At 33.9% G+C, this 24,103-nt stretch overlaps 1 protein-coding gene across 5 annotated transcripts in view; it reads left to right on the top strand.

The window, feature by feature from the left end:
• Positions 1 to 24,103, top strand: part of LOC134848454 (receptor tyrosine-protein kinase erbB-2-like) — an 83,787-nt gene that overhangs the window by 39,169 nt on the left and 20,515 nt on the right. For all 5 annotated transcript variants that reach the window (XM_063865923.1, XM_063865952.1, XM_063865930.1 and 2 more), the window contains exons 10-12: positions 6,969 to 7,127; positions 18,108 to 18,322; positions 22,364 to 22,593. In XM_063865923.1, coding sequence (XP_063721993.1) covers positions 6,969 to 7,127; positions 18,108 to 18,322; positions 22,364 to 22,593 — 604 coding nt within the window. The remainder of the gene's footprint in view (positions 1 to 6,968; positions 7,128 to 18,107; positions 18,323 to 22,363; positions 22,594 to 24,103) is intronic.

Here is a 24,103-nt window from a genome sequence, read left to right on the forward strand (position 1 = left end):
GGCGGTAACTCAGAAATTTCTTTGCCATTGAGGAGTCCTATTGTCTTCAAAATTTATTAACCTGTCAAGGAGCATTTTCTATCAAGGTTTTTTATTAAGAGTTGATGAACGTAGGTTCAGATTCTTATATAGGTCGCGATGATTTTTTTCGTTGTTTTCAGGAAAAATCTTTGATTTTTTCAGGCTCAACTTCACTTTTTTTGCCGTTTTGTTTTTGATTTCTTAAGTTCAGTTCTTTGTTTTTGCACAAGCAACGCATGTATTGTAGTATGAATTCCCTTTTTTACACCCTAATTCGCAAATTTTGTTGTGACAAAGTGTGTTCATTTTGAAAGTGTCCATTTCGATCAATAACCAGCGATTAAGTACAGCCAATGCTAAGGCTTTTAACACAGGTTATTATAGTACGAATATCTTTCTTATTTAAGTCTTGGTGATTGTTTTTCAGGGAAAAGTCTTAAATTCTCTAATAACTACAGATATGCATTCCTAAAGATTAATGCATTTATGAATGCACTTTGGTATATATCAATATGAGAAAACTGGATCAAAGGGAAGACTTTCAATTCCGCTGTAAATCTAAGAAAAATAAAATCCACTTTTGAAAAAAGAAATTTTCACGCTTTTTACGCCACTTCTACGTTCCTATTTGAGGCGCGCTATTTGCGTAACTTTCAGAAGATGAATTCCATATGAATTCAAACAAGGCATATATATACCAAGGTGCATTGATAAAAAGCATTTATCTTTAGGAATGCAGATCTGTAGCTATAAGAGAATTGAAGACTTTTCCCTGAAAAAAAATCACCAAGACCTAAATAAGAGTGATATGTGTACTATAATAACCTGTGTTAAAAGCCTTAGCATTGGCTGTACTTATTCGCTGGTTATTGATCGAAATGGGCACTTTGAAAATGAACACATTTTGTCGCAACAAAATTAGCAAAAATACCAATATATATATATACCTTGTTTGAATTCAATTGGAATTCATCTTCTGAAAGTTGCGCGAATAGCACGCTTCAAATAGGAACGTAGAAATGGCGTAGAAAACGTGAAAATTTCTGGTTTCTAAGGTGGAATTTATTATTTAGATTTCCAGCGGAATACAAAGTCTTCCCTTTGATCCAGTTTTCTCAAGTTGGGTTAATGTTATCAAAAAAGTGCCAATCTAGAATTGTTCAAAGAGCTGAAAGGGCATTTGTTTTTTTTTCGAAATTCAAATGTTCAGATTTTTTCAACAAAGTCAAGTCGTTTTTCTGTTTACTTGCATTTATTACTCTTTTGCAGCTGTCAGTTGGCTATGTTATTTTAATGCAAGTGTGTTGGTATAGTGATAGAAGGCGGTAACTCAGATAATTCTTGGCCATTGAGGAATCCTATTGTCGTCAAACTTTTTAACCCGTCAAGGAGCATTTTCTATCAAGGTTTATTTATTAAGAGTTGATGAACGTAGTTCAGATTTTTATATAGGCGCGATGATTTTTTTCGTTGTTTTGAGGAAAAATCTTTTATTTTTTTCAGGGTCAACTTCACTTTTTTGCCGTTTTGTTTTTGATTTCTTAAGTTCAGTTCATTGTTTTTGCACAAGCAACGCTTGTATTGTAGTATGAACTCCCTTTTTTCCATTCTAATTCGCGAATTTTGTTGCGACAAAATGTGTTCATTTTCAAAGTGTCCATTTCGATCAATAACCAGCGATTAAGTACAGCCAATGCTAAGGCTTTTAACACAGGTTATTATAGTACACATATCACTCTTATTTAGGTCTTGGTGATTTTTTTTCAGGGAAAAGTCTTAAATTCTCTTATAGCTACAGATCTGCATTCCTAAAGATAAATGCTTTTTATCAATGCACCTTGGTATATATATACCTTGTTTGAATTCAATTGGAGTTCATCTTCTGAAAGTTACGCGAATAGCACGCTTCATATAGGAATGTAGAAATGGCGTAGAAAACGTAAAAATTTCTGGTTTCAAAGGTGGAATTTATTATTTATATTTCCAGCGGAATAGAAAGTCTTCCCTTTGATCCAATTTTCTCAAGTTGGGTTAATGTTATCAAAAAAGTGCCAATCTAGAATTGTTTCAAGAGCTTAAAGGGCATTTAATTTTTTTTTCGAAATTCAAATGTTCAGATTTTTTCAACAAAGTCAAGTCGTTTTTCTGTTTACTTGCATTTATTACTCTTTTGCCGCTGTCAGTTGGCTTTGTTATTTTAATGCAAGTGTGTTGGTATAGTGATAGAAGGCGGTAACTCAGAAATTTCTTGGCCATTGAGGAATCCTATTGTCGTCACACTTTTTTAACCCGTCAAGGAGCATTTTCTATCAAGGTTTATTTATTAAGAGTTGATGAACGTAATTCAGATTCTTATATAGGTCGCGATGATTTTTTTCGTTGTTTTCAGGAAAAATCTTTTTTTATTTTTTTTCAGGCTCAACTTCACATTTTTGCCGTTTTATTTTTGATTTCTGAAGTTCAGTTCATTGTTTTTGCGCAAGCAACGCTTGTATTGTAGTCTGAACTCCCTTTTTTCCAACCTAATTCGCAAATTTTGTTGCGACAAAATGTGTTCATTTTGAAAGTCGATTTCGATCATCAACCAGCGATTAAACAGCCAATGCTAAGGATTTTAACACAGACTTTTGTATTACAAATAGCACTATATCTTCAAGGTATTATGGATAGGTAGCGTAGAGGTATGTTTTTTTCGCTGGGAAAAGAATTCATTTCGCTCAATCTGAATTGCGGGAAAAAAAACCTTTTAATTTCTATAAAAGCTATAGTCAACAGACAGTTTAGAAAGTGAAGGCACTCCTGAAAAAAAAAGAATAATCTTTGGGGACCCACAACAAAATAAGAGGGCTCGAAACTGGGCAGGGTCGGGTGTTTTAAATGAACTTTTTTCGTGTACTAGCTAAACTGCGTCCGCTTCATAGATTGTGGCATGTTAGTTGGTAAATTTTTTGCTTTCAAATTGATTGGTACTGCTAATGCGTCATAATTCTCTTGTATCACTCTGCAATTATGTAGACACATAATTGGCGTGCGTCACATAAGAAAGTTTCCAAGCTCAAAGTTTTACTCATTCGGTTTTTCCCAGTGGCGGTCATATTTTTCCTTGCGTATGCGAAGGGCAACTTCGCCTCTGCGTATAAACTTTGAATTAAATATTTTTTTCAGGAGTTCCTTTACTTTCTAAACTGTCTGTTGGCTATAGCTTTTCTCGAAATTAAATTTTTTTCTGCAATTAAGATTGGGCGAATTAAATTCTTTTCCCAGCGAAAGAGCATAACTATTGGTCCAGATGCTGCCAACTGGTTTGTTTTTTCAATAATGTGTCAATCATAATGCTTTCGTGAAATTGAAATAGGTTTAAGGTCAGAAATATTTTTGAGGATGCCTAAAAATAATCAGCTGTTTTGCTTTACTATGTTCATTGACACTTTGCCAACTGTCTTATAGTATGAGCTCTCTTTTTCCCCAAGCTAAAGTCGCAAATAATGCTTCGGAGCAAGTTTTGTTGCGACAAATAGTTTTCATTTTGAAAGTGTTCTTTTCGATCAATAAATAGTGATGAAGTACAGTCAATACTAAGGATATTAACACACACTGTTATTTTACAAATAGCAATATAGCTTCAAGGTATCATGGATCTGTTTTGTAGGGAAAGGGACATAAAAGATAAGAGGGTTCGAACACGGGCAGGATCGGACGTTTTTAGTGAACTTTTTCGTATACTAGCTAAAATGCGTCCGCTCTAAAGGTTGAGGCATGTTAGTTGGTAAATTTTTTTCTTTCTGGTACTGGTTTAAGGCGTCATAATTACCGTGCGTCTCCTAAAAGTTTTGTGGGCCAAAGTTTTATTCATTCGGTTTTGCTAGTAGTGTTATCGGGCATTTTTTTTTTTGCTTGCGTATGCGAAGTGCAAGTTGGCCTCTGTGTAAAAATTTTAAATGAATGATTTTTTTCCAAGAGTTCATTTAATTTTTTAAACCGTCTGTTGGCTATGGCTTTTCTAGAAGGTAAATTTTTTTCCCTTTAAGATTATTGGGCAAATTTAGTTCTTTTCCCAGCGAAATGGAATCACAACTATTTGTCCAGATGCTGCAAATTGGTTGGTTTTCTAAATAATAGTGTCAATCATATTAAATTCGTGAAATTGAAAGTTTTAAGGCTAGATATATTTTTTGAAGATGCCTAGAAATATTCAGCCGTTTTGCTTTCCTGCATTCATTGACACTTTGCCCACTGTCTTCACTATATGCACAGGTCATTTTTTCTCCAAACTCTTGCGCGCAACTTTGTAGCTAATTTTTTCTATCAAAATCTCAATTTAATCTATTTTTTATCGAAGTTTTTTTGTCGAAATTTTTCTATCGACAATTTTTCTAATTTTGCCTCTAATTTCTCTTTAGAAATTTTTCTTTAGAAGTTTCAATTTAATTTGTCCTCGTCGGATTTTTTTCTTGTTGAGAACTTAAATTGGATGTTTTTATATACCTTTTATTCTCGAGAAGCTTCGCCAAGAATTTTTTTCCAAGTAAACAATTTTAAATCATCAATATGAATTTTGTGGTCAGTCAACGATATCGGCTATTTTTAAAAGTCTTTTTTTATTGCTTATTAAGAGTAATGAGCTTAGTGAAGACTCTTATATAAGTCTTAGTGATTTTTTTTCAGGAAAAGTCTTAAATTCTCTTATAACTACAGATATGCATTCATAAAGATTAATGCATTTATGAATGCACTGAGGTGTATATGCCTTTTTTGAGTTCAATTGAAATTCATCTGCTGAAAGTTACGCAAATAGCACGCTTCAACTAGGAACGCAGAAATTTCGTAAAAATCGTGAAAAATTTGTGTTTCAAAAGTGGAATTTAGTTTTTACATTTCCAGCGGAATAGAAACTCTGTTTTCTCTTAATGATTCAATTTAATTCTTATTGATCCAGTTTTCTCAAGTTGGGTTAATATTTTCACAAATTTGCCAATCATAAATTGTTCTAGAATTTCAGAGAGCTTAACGGGCATCTATTTTTTTCTTTGATTTTCGAAAGTTCAGATTTTTTCAACGAGAAGTCAGTTCGTTTTCTGTTTACTTGCCTTTATTAATCTTTCCAACTATCGGTTGCTATGTTATTTTAACGCAAGTGTGTTGTGTTAATTTGTAGAAATCGGTTTATCTGAAAAACTTTTGGCATTTGGGAATCACATATTCGCAAATTTTTTTTTACACTTAGAATTGATGAATGAGTTCTTATTCTTATATAGGTCGCGATGATTTTTTTAGTTGTTTTTTCAGCAAAAATCTTTTATTTTTTTTTCAGGCTCAACTTCACTTTTTTGCCGTTTTGTTTTTGATTTCTTAAGTTCAGTTCATTATTTTAACACAAGCATAGCTTGTGTTATTGTATGAACTCACATTTTTTCCCAACCTAAGTCGCAATTTTTAATGCGGAGCAGTTTTTGTTGCGACAAAGTGTGTTCATTTTGAATGTGTTCATTTCGATCAATTATCAGCGATTAAGTACAGCGAGTGCTAAGGATATTAACCCAGACTGTTATAGTTCTAATAGCACTATAGCTTCAAAGTATCATGGATTTTTCTTATACTAGCTAAAATAGGTCCGCTCATTAAATTGAGGCATCTTAATTGCTAAATGTATTATTTTTTTCGAATTGACCGGTACTGCTAATGCGTCATAGTTGGCTTGCGTCGCTTAGCAAATATGTAGACACTTAATTGGCGTGCGCCACTTAAAAAGTTTTTTAGACTCAAAGTTTCACACATTTGGTTTCCCAGTAGCGTAATAGTCATATTTTTGCTTCTGTATTTGACGTGCAACTTCGCCTCTGTGTTTAGGAAGGCAAACTCCACTTTACTATCGAACAGCAATGTGTAAAGGTCACGAAAAATGTGATCGACTTCTTGTTTTGGAAGTGGATTTTAGTTTTCAGATTTCCCAGCGAAAGAAAATTATCCCTTGATTCTTTTTTCTCAAATTAAATTGTTCTAGAATTTCAAAGAGCCTTAAGGGCATCTATTTTTTTCTTTGAAGTTCGAAGATTGAGTCTTTTTTAAAAAACAAGTTGGCGTTTTTTGCTGTTTAATTGCATTCGTTGACTCTTTTCCAAACTTTCTGTTGCCTATGTTGTATTTTAAATTTGCATTTTTGAATTCCCATCCACAATTTTTGCGTGATAAGGTCATTTTGTGATGCGTTTCGGTTGTAATACAGTGATGAGCATCTGTTTACTATTTCGATCACTTCCCTAAAGGGCTGGTATGAACTATGCCTTATCTAGTTTTTTCCGCCTGATTTTTAGTACAATTCTTAAGGGGTCATTTTGTTCAGAGTTGATTAACTTAGTAAAGACTCTTAAATAGGTCGGGATCATTTTTCTTTTAGTTTTTTTAAGGAAAACGCTCTAAATTTGTTCTTACTGAAGTTTATTTTAATGCATTTGATTGTTGATTTTTTTTCATGGTCAGCTTATTGCTTTTCTTAAAAGGAAAGCAAACTCCACTATCGAACAGCGAAACTATAAAGGTCACGAAAAACGTGATCGAATTCTGGTTTCGAAAGAGGAATTTAATATTCAGATCTCCCAGCGAAATAAAATCTTTTCCTAATAATTTATTTTTCTCAAATTGGGTTGTTAGTCATATGTTGCTCCTGAAATTCAAAGAGCTTTAACGGCGTCTATTTTTTTGGAAATTCGAAAGTTGAAGTTTTTCAAATGATATGTCTTTTTTCAGTTTCCCTGCGTTCATTAATTCTTTTCCCACTGTCTAGGCTATGTTTAAATGCTCAACTCTGTAGTCATATCAGAAAAGTTTTAAGCCTGCGGAGGGATCGTCTGCAAGTGCCTAAGTCGGTGAACTTTTGTGGTAAAACTGTAGATGAACGGTTTAAGAGTACGACATTCCAAATGGCCTAACCCCAGTTTTCTCCCATTTAGAGATAAATTCTGTGGAATCAAGCCGTTCAACCTGTCCAAATTGCATCTGTTCAAAAACATCAAAGAGATCACGGGCCTACTGCATGTCAATAAATCCCCATTGAACAACTTCTCTTTCCTGCGAAACATCGAGGTCATCAAGGGTCAAGGAGTCACAGGGTGAGCTAATTTAAACACTTGATCGAGGCTAGAGACCGAAGTTTTTAGAAGAAAAGTTGAAGCAAGTTCTCAAATTCGGCGATTATCTATCTTTTAGATTCCATCTATTAGTCATCTTTTTAGAACCATATACGTTTTCGAGAACATTTTTGAGTTTTAATTTGCTCTTTCAAAGAGAAATTTAAAAAAAAATACATTAAACCAAATGCACTTAACTATTGATACTTTTGTAAGGATGGTTGCGCTGCGTGAAATTTATATCATTTGTTTAATCCTTGTGACAAAAAAAAGAAAAAGGAAAAAGGACTGCTTAGTTCAGAAGCATATCTGTTAAATAACAATTTATTCTGGATGAACCTTTAATTTTCTAACTGTGGTTTTTTCAATAATTTTGGATCCTATTTAATCAAATTTTTCTCAACGAAAATGGCTCGGATATCGAAAATTATAGTTAATTGAAACAGTGGGCATATGAATTTTTCGTGAGTTGGTTGCGTGACTTATTGACCGTTAATTTTGGCCTTGAAAACTTGCTTCAGTTTTTAAATTGGGTTTTTTTTTGGTGTATGAAAGTGCCAACTAAGTTTGATTTAGATGAAATAGTGCTTGGCGGCTTCCCAGTGTAACGGCTTTTTTCTTAATTTCACTGAGCCTAATTAACACGCGACCATGTTAGAGAAATTCCCTATGGGAGTCAAATTTCTATTCACGTCTCGTGCTGCCTTGTAACTTGAAAGCTATTCTTCGAGATCAAATTTGATACATAATTCGACGTCAAACTGAGTAAACTAATGAAATTTATGGCTTATTAGAAGGATCTTCGAGAATGTCTTGGAATCTAGATAATTGCATCGTCTGTAGTGAATGTTAGGTGGCAATTTACGGCCAATAAGACGACAGCTTTTAAGGTAACAATTTTTTCTGCGGCCATGCTGACGAAAATTTATATAACAAGGGCAGCCGGTTGCCGTCCAAATAGCACAGAATGTTCCGTGCCGATCTTAGATACGGTTGCTAAAAGATCATTTTTAAAGAGGGGCGAAGATTTTTTTCACCACAACTGACGAAAGGCGAAAATTTATCACGAGAAAGGCGAAGGTCAAAAAACGAAGTAATGACACTAAGTTTTTGTTCATTAAAAGTTCACGCTCGGCGATTAGACTTTTCTCGTAAGTTGACTTCAATTTCATTCGCTGAAAGGAAGGCAAATTACGCTCTCTGTTAAGAAAAATGTAACAAAAGTTTTCCATTTGTCTGATGGCGTTGTTTTGAATATTCCAATGGAGCTACCGCATATGACATTTGTTGGGTGGCAATTGATTTTGCGAAAAATACGCAACATTTTTTTTTATTGATGCGCATCCAAAATTTTTTTTATTTACGTTGACGGAACAACATTTTTAATGAACAAGAAGTAACTTATTCTCATTGCTCACTAGAGTTTATGTTTACGTCGCTAGAGCTCTTGTGAAACATGCAACCTTGTTGTCTAAATTTGCTGTCGTCTTATTTACCTACCATCCCTTGGTGTTTATTGCTACGTACAATTCACCTCAGCCTAATTACGAAGAATACTCTTGAGACCAGGAATTTCAAAATTTTAGGTCAAATTTCAATAGTTACAAAAGTCAAATAGCTTAATTGTGACTATTTTCAGAGAGAAGTAAGTAGTAAATGCACGTGCAGCTACGAAATTTTAATTTGAGTTGATTTGAATCATTTACTGGATGATGATCTCTCAAAGGGATATGTCTATGCAATAATTTAGTATTAGCCTGGCTGCCATTCAAACAAAACGTGATATCTTGCATTGACCAGAGATTTGGTCTGAAATGCATTTCGTCCGATCAAAAAATGGTGATACGTGCAACGGTAGAAATTGGGATTTAGTAAAAATCGAACGGTACTGAAATCTCATTGAGAAAAAAACGACAAGCTCTAGCGAGTTTTAAAGCTAAGGTTTGATTCTTATATTGGAAGCGAAAATTTATCAAGCGAACATCCGATGATAATGAATTATTTGATGGTTCAAGACAAAAATCGGGAAAACAGTAGGGCGAAATGTATTTGACACTGAACGACTGGTGATCGATCCCGTCATTATTACAATGTTAGCTGCTATCGTTAACTAGTTTCATCTGAGTAACAAGCATTAAAACGGACTGATTGATTCTTTAGTCATTTTCAACTTTCTTGAGATATGAAGAATACAACCAACCTCACACACCTTTCATCTTATTCCCAACCACCATCCATCCATCCACCGAACACACGTGTTCTTAACTCTCAATTGCTTAAAACAGGGTGATTCTGCGCCTAGTGGCAATCGTCATTACAGCAACCATTTTCCAACTTTTTTTATAGTGGCCAAAAAAAGATTGAATAATTCTTAAATTGTAATCGAGGTTAGTTTTAAAATATTGCTTTCGTGCTTGATGCGTTTTGACGCTTATTGACGTTTTCATCCTGAGAAATTAATTGCCTAGTTTGGCCATTGCAAAGTTTTTCCGTCTCGTTTTAAGTTAAATGCATCTTCGATAGCACGCTTTTTTGAGGGAGGCAAAAATGTGAAAGGTTTTATTTGAAGATGCAAAATGGATACGTTTGCCTTTTTAGTAACTTCATAACCTTGTCTGTTTGTTTAGCTAAGTGTTTTTACTGCTTACATCTTAGTGCCAACTTGAAAGACTGGAATTGTCACAAATGCTGTTTCCATTCTTTTAATTCCAAATAAGATACTTGCTTCACATGCGTGAGCTGAACCGTTTTCGGGCAAATTAGAAAATCCGGTCATTTTCATTTTGACTTAACTATGGATTTCCATACTCGTCAATTTCAAATTTAGATAGTTATTAATGTTTCGATGAAACCAAAAACTATAAACTGGCTCGTAATAACATAGTTATATGAAATGATGCGTCTTTTCGGTTACACCCCTATGGCAGAAATTTGAATTTCGATAAGAATAAATATGTTAATCAAAACTAATGTGACGCTTTAGCGTAGGTTTGAGTCAATGTCATATTTTGGGGGTTTAACGGAAAAGACTCGAAATGAGGAGTTACAAATTGATGTGATGTAAGGAAATTGTGTTGTTGCTTTTAGTCAGCACCACACTGTAGGGTTCGTATCAATATTTGTATGAGTCATGCTTCGAATCATATTCGACTCATCTGAACATTAGCGGCCTGATTTGTTACTATCTCACATTGAGTTTCCAATTCCTAGAGGAAATAAATATTACTAAATCTCCATGTGTTCTTTGCCACAAGGATGGATCTAGTTACCAATCCTCCGCTATGTGGCCTTATACGAAACTTTCGAAAAGGTGCGTCAAGAAGTTTCAATCTAGTTATGCTTAAGTAAGTCGTATAATCTTGGTTCTAGAAATTAATGAAAAGTATTGTTATCAAAAGCAAACACAAGTAACACGCGTGTTTTCTAGGATATAGTTAACTAGATCCAGCCAGAAAAAAAAACATTCTTAAAAAGCTCTCCTCAACTCGGCAGCATTGATTGCAAAGCTTTGAAAAGCCAAGTCTAATCATCGCAACCTTAAAAAATACCCGCAGGGTCTAACATTGCGAGTCGGTTTTCTGCATGCAACCAATAAAAGTGTACTTTAAATTGAGCGTTTTGGCAAGCCTAAAAATGGTTACCTCAGGATTGTTTTTAAATGCAATTGAAGGGAGGGGAGCTATTAGCTACTAGGTCGTGTTTACACTTGCGAAGCTAGTGTAATAGTACGAACCTTCTTTTTTCAACCATAAATGCAAATATTGGTGCCGCTTTTGGGGCACCTTTGCAGCTTTTTGATAGCATGTGCTTTGACGTTCGAATAGTGATAAATTAACATAGTTGATTCATTTTCATTCATCAAATCAATCGAAAAAAAGCTAATTGTTTCAAACAACATCACAATAATAAAAACTCGATTTTAGAATATTTCTTACTCAATATATCTCGCAATTTTTTTTGAAATGCATAATTTATACACAATGTGGCTTTATGCTTTGCGATTTGTTACTTGCAAAATTTGTGCGGATGCCTTTAATTTGTTGTTTTCCCTTATTACTTGCAAAATTGATTTTTTTTTGTATTTGGTGCCACTTTTGCTGAATCGCAATGGTAATTTATTAGCATATGTAGCTGCTTTATTCGTGACTAGTCGGAATTGTCGGTTGTGAAGCTTGCGTGGCTGTGAGGATAGTGCGTGAGAGCAGTGGAGCGCATATTCGAATCCTACTTGTTTTTGCTAATTCAAGGCTTATATCTACTTTTTCTTATTTCTTTTGATAGAGCTGCTTTTTGGTCGTGTTCTCGCAAGTGTTTGCAAAGCTTGTAATATTTTGTTCCGACCACTGAAAGTAGGGAGGACGTGGGTATTCGGATATGTCTTCGAGATTAAAAGCATTAAGTGATTTTCACTTATATAGGTCTTTCAGGAAAAAGTCATACATATGAATGCACGTACCGGTAGGTATATTTGCACTTTTTGAGTTCAATTCATTCCTCTGCTAGAAGTAAGCTCTAAATGCTCTACAATAACGAAAGCGGAATTGGCAAGAAAAAAAGTGAACGACTTCTAGTTAAATTTTTAGACTTCCTAGCGGAAATTTTTTTTCATTGATCCAGTTTTCTTCACTTGGGTTAACTCTATCAAATAGTGTTAATCATAAATCGTTCTTGAAATTTGCAGAGTTTTAATTGTAAATATTTTACGTTTGCAATAACCAAGCGTTATTAAACTAAAATACAGATTTTTTTGGGTTAACAACTTGTTTAATAAAATCACTTGAATCTCTAGACTTTATTCACGTGCAAATTCAAGCTCTACCGGTCTGCTGTTACTACTGACAGTTCTTTTAAGAAGTAATGTCCTAAGTTTTTGAAGACAAAATATTCCGTTTCATGAAACTTTTCGGACTATCTTTGGTCTGATTATGTTTTGTCGGCTCAATTAGTTTTTCAGGCACACATGATTTTTAAGAAAAATACTACGCCAGAGGTGGTAAAGGTTCTGTGTTCGAACCAGGCCAGAACTTTTTATTCAAAAGGGAAATATTCTGGTTCATAAAAATGTCGACCTGTTCTGTGCCTGTTTATGTTTGGTCGGCTTGGTGGCCTTGTTAAGGATTTTTGCTGGGCTTTAAAATTTTTTTTATTGATTGTAACAGAAAGAGTTTTGATTTGTTACTGCTGTTTAAACTTACGAAGTTTGTTATTTTCGTTTTTTTCGCTGGTTTGTTTGGCTTGAATTGTTTTTGCTTATGTTTCATCACGTAAGTGATTTTGTTAAGGGTTGTTTTAAAGGAAAAATAGATTTTTCCGCTTTTGTGTGTTTCCGGAGGGGGGAGCGTAAAGATTTAGATTTTCGGAACTTTTGGTCAACGGGAGTCTAACCAATTTTGCCGGCTTAGTTGCTGATCAATTTTGTCTCTGAATACTAATCGAAAGCCAGTTTTTGTGTTTTTAAATCGAACATCATTCCAGGTATTTTTCTGAAAATTAGTTATGGTTATTTCTAAATGTTCTTATTGTTTCAACTTAGTGGCTTTTGTTTCATTTTCTGTCTGCTATCCTCAATGCTATGTGTGTGTGTTATCGCTCTGCTTCGGCTGTGTTGACTTCCGAACTTCTGTTGCTAGGGTTTTTTTCAATAGTTATGAATGTAGGGAGTACTCTCAAATGGTTTTGGCGATTTTTTTTTCAGAATATAGTCTAAAAGTTTGTTCACGCACAATTTTGATTATTCGCTGTTTGTCTTTCGATTTCTTTTTAAGTTCACTTATTTCTTATGTTAAAAGGAATGCAAACGCCACTATCGAACAGCAAAAATGTAAAGGTCTCAAAAATCTTGATCGACTTCTAATTTTGAAAATGGAATTTAATAATCAGATTTTCCAGCGAAATGAAAATCTTACTTTGTTCATCTTAGTGGCTTTGGTTTCATTTTCTGTCTGCTAGCTTGCAATGCTATGTGTGTGTGGTATCGCAAGTTGTTGACTTCTACTGACCTCTGTGTTGACTCCGACTCGTCTGTTGCTCGGGTCTTTTTTTCAATATTTTTGAATGTTGGGAGTACTCTTAAATGGTTTTGGTGATTTTTTTTCATCAAATAGTCTAAAAGTTTGTTAACGCACATTTTTGATTATTCTCGGTTTGCCTTTTTATTTTTTTAGTTCACTTCTTTGTTTAAAGGAATGCAAACTCCGCTATCGAACAGCAAAAATGTAAAGGTCTCAAAAATCGTGATCGACTTCTAATTTCGAAAATGGAATCTGATAATCAGATTTCCCCAGCGAAATGAAAATCTTACTTTTGATCCAGTTTTAGCAAAATGGGTTAATATTATCAAGAAAGCACCAATCATTTATTGTTACTGAAATTCAAAGAGCTTTAAGAGAATATACTTTTTCTTTGAATTTTCAAGTTAAAGTTTTTGAAAAATTTTTGTGGTTTTTTTGTCACTTTTCTCAGTGGAATAAAAAAATTATCTATTGATACAGTTTTCTCCAATTGTGATAATTCTATCAAAAATTTGCCACTCATGAATTATTCTTGAAATTCGAAAGTTGAAGTTTTTTCAAAAACATTCTGTTTTTTACAGTATTTTTTTGTTCCCTTAGTTTGATTTTCAATTGATTCGTATGCTCTCCAATAATACTTAAGAAAATATACTCTCCAAAAACAAAAACGTAAATGATGCGAGTAAACTTGATTAACTTGACTTTAAGTTTCGCAAGTGGATTTCTAATTTTAAATTTCTCCGCTGAGTATAAAATTACCCATTAACCCTGTTTCCTCAAATTTGGCTAGTTTTATGAATTCAAGTGTTCTGATGCTTATTTGATTTTCGCTTCAACAAAATTTGTTTTTCATTCGAGAAATTGGATTCAATTTTCTCAAGTTAGGTTACTGTTCATTTTTACAACGTGTCAATAAAATGTTCTGGATTTATAAAAAGTTTGACATTGAAGCTCGAGGAAAATTTAAACAGCTTTGTCCACAGCATCTTCACTTCTAGAGAGGATCTTCACTTCTAGATGATCTTTCATCTGACATTCTCAATTTCTTGAGAAATCAATTAAGAGTATCACTCAGCTAGTGAATAGTTCAGGCCCTTTTCAGGTTGTAATTTTTTTTATAAATGTCTAAATTTTTTTGGTTTCCCGGTTTTTATCCTAGCTAGTCAGTTAAATTTTTTTTAAACGCCATTTTTCAAATGTTTACGGGGAAAAGCCTAGTAGCCGATTGCAATACCCTTGCTTATCGCAATGTTAATCAAAGTTGTAAAAACGTAACGAACCATAAATGACAGTTTCCTCGGGCTTCATCTGAATCAATGTAAAGCTTTTTGGAATTTCACTCGGCTTGGACGCTCGAAACATATAATATTTTTCCCTTATTCAAGTCTCCACTTATCCCTATTCAAGAGAAGGCAGAAGAGTGCCGGTCCACATTCAGTCTAAGATGGGTGACGAATTAAAGAAGTTTATTTGGGAAGGTCTTTTAGTCAAGTTGAAGTGTACAAGCGATCACTTCAGTATCGCCAATGTCATCACTGCCAAGAAAATTTTTTCATGACATTGGCTAGGGTTGCGCAACCCATGAAGGACAATTAATTTTTTAGGTTATTGAGCTTATTGTTACTTTTTGTCGACATAGTGACCAAAGCACTAATTTTTGAGTAATGAACGTAGTAAGTACTCTTATATAGGTCTTAGTGTTTTTTGTTTGTTTTTTTTTAAGGAAAAGTCTCAAATTTTGTTCACTTTTGACTTTTGACTTTTGATTTCTTTTAAGTTCAGTTTATTTCTTTTGTTAAAAGGAAGGCAAACTCTACTATCGAACAGCGAAAGTGTAAAGGCCATGAAAAACGCGATCAACTTCTCATTTCGAAACATGAATTTTTTAATCAAATTTCCCAGCTTTTTTTTTAGTTTCCTTGCGTTCATTACTTTTTTCCAACTGTCAGTTGGCTATATTTTGATTTCTTGAGCGTTTTTTTTTCTAAACTTCAAGAATTGTACTGAAAAATGCCCTCTTTATCTGAAATTTTGGGTTCAATTCAAAGCACGGGTTGCTGGAAAATTGTTTGCATACGCGACCTCGTCCAAAATTTTTGGCATAAAAAGTATGGCCCTCGAAAACGTCTAAATTTTGTTTTTTGATAGTTTTTTTGAGTTTTTTTGACTTTTCTCGAGAACTACTCTCGGTTTTTAGGCTCAAGTTAGGTTTTTGATTTCAGACAAAATTACAGTTCGGGTGAATTGTTTTTGCATAAGTGTCTACGCCCAATTTTTTTAAAACAAAAAAGCTATGATTCTTGGCTTTCTTATTTATTGACCGTTTTTTGATTTTTTCTCGAATACTATTATGGACAAATCTGATATCAGAGATTAAATCAATACAGCAGATTCTTGACAGGTACTCATTATTGTTTGCTCTGCCTTTTTTTCAAAAAAAGTGCTCGTCTTCAAACAAGGCAACGATTTGAATCTTTGACCGTTTTTAGAAACTTTTTGACTTTACTCGAAACTACCGTGATAATTCTCAATTTCAATTGAGGAAATTTTCAATCGAGGAACCTGGTTTTGGAAATTTCCTCTGCTTTAACGACCACTGCCAGCTTTGTGTAGAAAAAAATTGTGGATTTCGAAAAGTCAAGTTTTTGAGCTTTTGACCGTTTTTTAAAAATAGTTTACACTTGCGAGCAGCTAGTGTATTACTGCGAACCTTTTTTTCTAAGCTAATTCGCAAGTTAAAGTTTTGCTTGAAAGTGTATCTTGTTTAAGAGTAAAGAACGTATTGAGCGCTCTTATATGAGTCTTGCAATTTTTTTTTCAGGAAAAATTAAAATTGGTTCACGCTCAATTTTAATTTTTCGCGGTTTGAATTCTGATTCCTTTTCAATTTCTGTTCATTTTCATTCTTAAAAGGAAGGCAAATTTCACTATCGAAGCGCAACAGTGTGAAGGCCATGAAAAACGCGATCAACTTTTAATTTCGAAAATGGAATATATTAATCAGATTTCCCAACGAAATGAAAATCTTACTTTGTTCATCTTAGTGGCCTTTGTTTCATTTTCTGTATGCTAGCTTGCAATGCTATGTCAGATTGAGTAATTTTTATCAAGAGAGCACCAATCGTAAATTGCTATTGAAACTCAAAATTTTTCAGCCAGTTTTTTTTGTTTCTTTGCGTTCATTTTTCTTTTCCAACTATCAGTAGGCTATGTTCTAAATTGAAGCATTTTTGCTTCTGATAGAATCTCTTTTCGGTATATTCATAATGGTGCAGGAATTAGTTGTTGTTTTTCCGGAAGTAACAAATTTTTTACATCTCTGTTCATGTATTTATGCCAAACACACTTATTGAATATTCCTAATGCGGTTGGTAATTCGTTCATTTTCATTGATGTGTTTTGACATCAATTATTCTTCGTTATTTTTTCTTTAAGGTTAAGTCTGAAATGGGTCTATTGAGGGTCCGTTATCTCTTTCATCAATTGCTCAATATCAGCAAGTGTGATTTTTTTTGTGATTCTACTAGGGTTACGGATAGAAAATAGAATTTTATTTTTTTTCGTGCTTTTTGTTTAATGATTTTTTCTAAAACTTTAAAAAAGAGAGAGATTTTCTTGCAATATCTGGGCTGAAAATGGCTTCAAATCCCACTTTCAAGTTCAAGGAATTAAAATTTATACTTGCATTTATTAAATTGATCCGTCATTTCAACATCATTTAAAACAAAACTAGAAGCGATTTTTTCAGTTATCGTTAAAAATTTCTTGATAACGTCCGTTTTAGTCTCGCTTGCTTATAGTTTATCGGAGTAGTGTCCTTCCTCACGTTGCGTCGTTTGATGGGCAGAAAAAGCTTCATATTCGTGTTTGTGTGTTGAGGGGACTTAAAAACGTTTATCAGGTTTTATGTTTTTTATGCGGCTCACATTAATCTCAGGCAAATCGGGACAAACATGGGAAATTTGTTATATCTAGTTTTTTTTTAGATATTGTAGAAAGTTTTAGACTTCGGCTCATTTTCGAAGCTCCCCTTCGTATCTGTGCAAGGAACTTGCAAAAAGAGAAAACTCAATTTTGTCAGGATTGAAGTTGATTTACTGCATTTTTTGTAGATTTCTAAGTTTTATTCTGGTTTCTTGAAAGCTTCACCCAAATCTTAAGGCTCCGCTTCACTCTTTGCTAGAGTGGTGCACATGATAATACCTCATGAAATTAAAATAAGTTGACATTGTTTTGATTTGCTTTTTGAAACCAGAATGTTAAAAAAACAGTTGTCTTTTTTATTTGATCCGGTGATTTCCCTGCGTATTTTGAACTGCCTGTTGACTGTTTAATTATTAGGAATTGAATATATCAATTAGATTGCTATTCCGTGACACCGAGTTGAACTCAGATCCTATCTTCAAGCCTATCAAGTTTTGGCCAATCAGCCCGGAACGTTCTAGTGATTTATGTGAGCTTAGCTTGGTATGGCTTTGAAATGTTGGATGCGCACAGCTCACCTTCTATGTTGTTCGAGCACATAGGACGTAGTGCTGGAAATTTCTGCGAAATTGGGCTGTGAAGTTTGCTACTAGGATCGTTCTTTAATGGATTTCAGATTTTTTAAATACGGTTTTACGCAAGTTTTTCTTTGAACTGGTTGAAAAATGTAATTATGATAAAAGAATGCGCCGACTGGAAAACTTGTATAGCCCAGTGCGATCTCCAGAATCGCATGTATGTAAAATGCATAGCTGAATAATTTTTTCCTGCTGGAAGGCGGCTTGTTCTTTCGGCTGAAATTTTCGAAGACCACTTTTCAGCGACAATACAGGTGAATGACTACCGAGACGATGTTATCACATAGTTTTATTACTGTACGTAGTTTGTTTTCTGTAGAATCTTTTCCTTAATTTTTTTTCTGTCGTGAGTTTTAACCAAAAACTGAGTTTTTTCATGTTCTCTTTAGAGCTGGCTCACTTGTCGTGGGAGAGAATGAAAATTTGGAGTTCCTGGGGTTAGCTTCGCTGAAGACTGTGACGAAACTTCCGAAAGGCAACACAATCACGATACGAGGCGATAAGCTTTGCTATATCAATGAGTTCATGATCAGAGACTTGATTGATCCGCCACCCGACAACTTCACCTTCGAATTGGGCTATGTTATGAAATCTGACCAATGCAGTGAGTAATATTTTATGTGCTACAAATTTACGGAGATTACTTTTGCTGACAACAAAAATTTCGAAAAAATAATCTTTCTCAGTATTATACAAGTTTCTGAAAAAATTTCTGTTTGATTTCAAAAAATACTAATATGGGGAGACTATTCACTCCTTTGTGCTGATTTAGTCGACAGATAAATTATAATGCATTCACGCCTCCCCTCTCCCCGGATAACAAAAAGTTCTATCATTGTCGAGAAAAACTGGGCTGAATATTTTCAGTTTACAGACTAAATTAAAGAAAAACGATAAGAGACTGACCTATCCACTGCCTTTTTTAACGTTATTTTACCATCATGGTTTTAACTTCATTTTAGAGATTATTGTGTTATTCTTGAATTTTTTTAAAATCTAATTTAGTTGCCCTTTGATAACAAAACACCAGGAAAAATATAAAACATGGAAAATGTTCCGAGAAAACGTTTTGTCGATGTTTTTAAGAGTCGATGAGCTTAGTTCAGACGCTTAGATAGGTGCTATTTATTCTGTTTTTTTTTAATTCAGGGAAAATCTTAAGTTTGTCTTCAGCGGTTTGAGTTTTTTGCAAGTGCATTTCACAAAAGGCAGGCAAACTTCGCTATGAATCATCAAAAGTGTATCGATAACGAAGTTCAAAATTGCATGTAAGTTTTCAGATTTCCCAGCGCAATTAAAAACTTAATGTTTGATCCAATTTTCTCAAATTAGGTAAATTTCAGCTAAAAGTGCATATCACAATTTCTTGAAACTCAAAGAGCTGTAAGTTCATTTTCTTTGAAAGTTTCTTTCAAAAACAAATCGTTTTTGTTTAATTCATTGACTTTTTCCGACTTTCTGTTGGTTATTTTCATATTTTTTCAAGTTTGAATTTCTTTGAAAAATTTGTTCAGTTTTTTTTTCTTGTACTGTGAATCTTCATATTTTGTGGGAATATGTTTCATAATTTTTCGGCCAGTTTTTCAACTTTTTGGAAATACCAGCTACTGAATGGAAAGACCGGCTACGGTCTTCGAATTTTTCAGTGGGGGGATTTTAAGAACCATTTTTTTTTGGGTTTTTCCTTGTCTGGAAAAAGAAATCTGATAATAATGATCCAATCGAAAGAGCATGTTACTGCAATGTCCCATGCATAAGCCGCTGCACCTGGCTTTTGAACAAAAAGTTATGGCCTTAGAATTAAGCCATTGTTTTGAATTTTTTACCGTTTTTAGAACTTTTCTCAAAAAGAACCGTGTAGTATTTCAGATTAACTGGCAAATCGAAAGAACAGGTAATAGGAATTTTTCCTGCGTAATCGGAAACGCCTTAATTATTGTAGAAAAAGTATATCATCTGGAAAAGGTCATTTTTTGACGTTTTGGTCGTTTTTGTGATAATTTTACTTTTATCGCAAACTACCGTCTCAAATCTGGTTTTATGGGTTCAATCGGAAAAAAGTAGTAGGGATATTTTCTACAGAAGACGCTACTCCTAATTATTTTGAAAACAGTTATGATCTTACAAATAAAATTCTTCTTTTTTTGAAATTTTACTAGTTTTCGTTGATCTTACAAAAAAAAATTTTTATTTTATTTTACTAGTTTTCGTGAATGTGTTTATTTTTCTTAAAACCTACCCTCCTACATCTAGGAAGTTCAATCAAAACAACAAGCTGTGGGATTTTTTGCAAAAGCGGCTCAGCCATAGTTTTTATGGAAAAAAGTTATGACCATTAAAAAAAGCAATTTTTTGACACTACGATAATTTTGAAGAATCAGTTTCGAGTTTATCGAAAACTACCCGCTTAAATCTGGGGTTAAGACTTCAATCGAATTAAAAGGTTTTACGAGTTTTTCGTGCACATTCTGCTACTCCCTAATTTGGCCGGGGAGTCCACTATGAACTTGGCAAGAGTCCTTTTTTCACTTTTTTTGTGAAACCTTTTCTCAGCCAAATCTGAGATTGAGATTACATCAGAAAAAAAAGCTAATTGTAGGATATTACCCCAACAAAAAAGCGGCCAAGTTCTTTAGTAGAGAAACCACCCAAATTTGAAATAATTGTAATTATAGTGTTTGTAAATGTGTTTTAGCAAAAATTTGGTACTGAAAAAGCGACAAATTGGACGATTGAATTATTTTTTTTTCCAGTAAAGCTGTTTTTTTTGTGAGGCTGATAATTGTTACAGCTGGTTTTGAGAAAAACCAAAATTAGTTAAATTGAAAATATCAATTAGTTAATAGTTGAGCCTTTTGAATTTTGCATCATGTTTCACAGCTAAAATTTGCTGTTGCATCTTGCATATTAAATGAAAGTCGCGGTCCAGCGCAACGTTTAAGACGTCGCTCTCTGTTAAGCTTGAGAAAATAATCTATTTCGGAATATTCTAGAATTTTTTGTCGAGATCCAGTTGAATAAATTTCCAAGATTAGACAGTACGTGCGATTTTTTGAAATTTTCGTCAGTATGAAGTGGAAGCGATTTCGAAGCTAGACAGATTTTTTTTTGCATGGTATCATTTCTAAAGCTAGCTAATTAAAACCAACAACTTATCTTTTAACGTATAACAGTCAAATGAAAAATATCAACTAGTTTTTACAAGTTCAAATAGCTCTAATTTTTTTAAAACTTAATTGGTTATCAAAAAACTGAAACTTTTCATGCATCATTATTATTTATGAAATCAGGTTGAAACATTGCCAAGTTTCATTGCTCATTAGCTTGCTCGAAAAAACTAATCGCGAATCCATTGAAGCTATGAAAAGAATTCAAGCTGTTTCAAATTTTTATTGCTCTTAGCTTGTTTAAAAACAACCTGAAGTTTTGCGGACAGATTTTAACTATGAAATCACAAATTGAAATATTTGCAAGTATCATTTCTCAATAGCTTCCCTAAGAAAACTTAAACTGATCGCAAATTGCTTCAAGCTTTAAAAACAACTTCAACTATTTTTAAGTTTTTTATTCAATTGCTGGTTTTAAGTTTTTTTGAGCACCAAGTTAAATTATTAAAGCAAGCTAAATTATATCCAATTTTCATTGCTCATAGGCTTGCTTTAAAAAACTGAAAGAGTCGATTGAAGCTGTGAGAAAAATTTGAACAAAGTTTTATTGCTAGGTAGCTTGCTTGAAAATACTTATTTGTGCAAATAGATCCAAGTTTTTGCCTGAGAGAAAGCTGAGTAGATTCAGCGAATGTTTTCAAGCTACTAAAACCAACTTAAACAATTTTCATGCTCAATCAGCTGCTAGAAAAATGTTAATGATTAACGAATCAGTCCAAGCTGTGAAAAAAAAATCAAAGTTTTTCATTTTTTTTTTGCTCAATGGCTTGCTTCAATAAACTTAGTTTTCGAGAATAGTTTTGAGTAATTGAAGCAATCTAAATTTCTTCCATAGTTTTTTTGTTCATTAGTTTGCTTCAAAATTTAAACGTTCTCCTAACCGATTCACGCTATGAAAACAAATTTTGTTTATTTTTTTAAGTCAAGAATAAAAATTATATTTAGGCAAACAATATTTAGGGGAATGTTTTCGTTTAGTTTTTATGAAAGCTAACATTTGTGTAATGAGCTTTATTAGTGCCTGAAGTTTAAAAGCATCAATGGGTTATAGGTCAGTTTTCAAGGCATTGGACTGTTAATCCATGGCCGGGTGTTCAAATACTGGATAGATCAATTTTTTCTTTTAAAGTCTTTTCACTTAATGTTTTTTGCAGATTTTATTGATTGCGATGTGCAGCTTTGCATCTGTGTCTTAGATTATAAAGCTACTTCAGTTTATTAATAAGATGAAAGTCTACGTCAAAAGGAGCAATTCTAGGTTAATTAACTTCGTTCAGATTGGTTGACTGAAAGGATATTGTCAGAAATTTGGCATTTGTTGTACTTCGGAGTTTATTTAAGAACCTTCTTCTGGTTTTTAGTAACAGATATCCACAGTTCTAATGATCTAATCGAACATTTATTTGGAAAGTTTTTGAACTTTTTTAAAGAATTCCCTAGTGTTGCATTAGGGGTGTATAACACTGTGTTTGTTTCAGCTAAGACGCTCAAGTTGCACTGTGACGCCGAGTGTGCAAAAGTGGGTGGCAATGAGGCCTGTTGGGGTCCAGGACCCGAGATGTGCTACAGGTGTAAACATTTCAACTTCAACAACAAAACTTGTGTGTCAGACTGTGACACCTCCTCTAACTTCACGACAAAAATATCCTCCGAAGTCAAACTGTGCGAAACATGCCACGAGGAGTGCGAAGGAGGATGCACTGGCAGGGTAAACACTGCATATTGTTGACGCTTTTTCAGTGCCCATTTCAAAATACTTAATTTTAATTGTTATCAATCCAGGTAACTGTCATTTATTTATTTTTCGTCAATTTTTAAGTATCAATGGGCAATTTAGTACTTTCTATAGGTCGCGTGTTTAATTTTGTTTCGGAAAAACAAGTTTTTAAATTTAACGCTCAAATTTGATTTTTCGTAGTTGGATTTTTGTTCCGACTTTCGAAGAAAAGATGAATATATGGGCTTGGTGGTTTTTTTGCTTTTGACTTTTTAAATAACCATTTTTGAACGGCCTTTTTACAGCATTTGAAAGGTATCGAAACCTTATGCTTCATTTTTTCAAAATTGAAATTTCACCTGTTTAAAAATTGTGGTATTTTAATCCGGCGCAGAGGCAAGCTATTTGGTTTTCAGGCAAGCTATTTAGAGTAATGAACGTGGTAAAGACTCTTAGATAGGTTTTGCAGATTTTTTTTCAGGGGCGGATTTAGAGGGGCGGACGCCCCCCCCCCCCCCCCCCACCTCAGGGATTCGACCCCCTGCCAAGTCAAAGGGTCCCCCCTTTGGTACTTTTAAGAAATCAATTTTTGGCCGATTGACCCTAAAATTTTTCTAAAGGCGCCTTTGGCGCCAATATATACTAACTTTGAGGGGGAGCGCGCGCCAAAAAAATGCGATTTTTTCGTCAAAATGTTCTCATAAACGGATTTTTTCAAAAATTTGCCTGTGGCGCAGAAAATTTGGCCAGAACATGTTCTTTTTACTGCTGTAGGAGAGCTCGGTAAATCAATCTGATCGACCTAAAAAAAATCCGCCCCCCCCCCCCCCCTCGAGAAAATCCTAGATCCGCCCCTGATTGTACCTATAATTATGTCAACACATGAGTTAATGTTTTTAAGTGAGCTTTCACGATGAGCCTCGTTTAATAAGTTAGCTAGATGATCTAGATGAGCAAAAATGAAAATTGTTTTTGAAACAAAAAAGCTAATGAGTTTTTGTAATGCGGGCGAAATCTTTGAATTTCAGTATAGTTGTGGCATATGCACATACACACACATTCGATCTGCTTTTGATCTCGCAAATTGATGAATAATTTTCTGGTGTTACCTCGGAATATTGATGCGGGCATGGAGCTCATTTGTTCTTTGAATAGCCGTAATCCCTAAATAGAGGAGCACTCTGAACATTACTTTGCACTGGTACGAGTAGTTTTTGTTTTTTAATGTTATTTTCGAATTTCTTTGCTGACCGAACACATTACGTTTCACAATAACGCAAATGCAAATATTGCGAAAAAGCATGTGACTTCTATTTTCGAAAAGGGGTTCTTATTTCTATTTTTCTGATATTTCAGGTTGCCCAGTGCGATAAATGTATTGCCCAATGACCCAGTTTTTTAAAATTTGGTTAGTCTTATGAAAAATAATCTAGCATAAAAAGATTCCTGAAAATTAAAGAGTCGTTGTTTGGTTGTTTTATTCGAAAGTTGTCGATTTCTA

Source organism: Symsagittifera roscoffensis, chromosome 1, assembly GCF_963678635.1.
Source record: "Symsagittifera roscoffensis chromosome 1, txSymRosc1.1, whole genome shotgun sequence".
Taxonomy (NCBI): Eukaryota; Metazoa; Xenacoelomorpha; order Acoela; family Convolutidae; genus Symsagittifera; species Symsagittifera roscoffensis.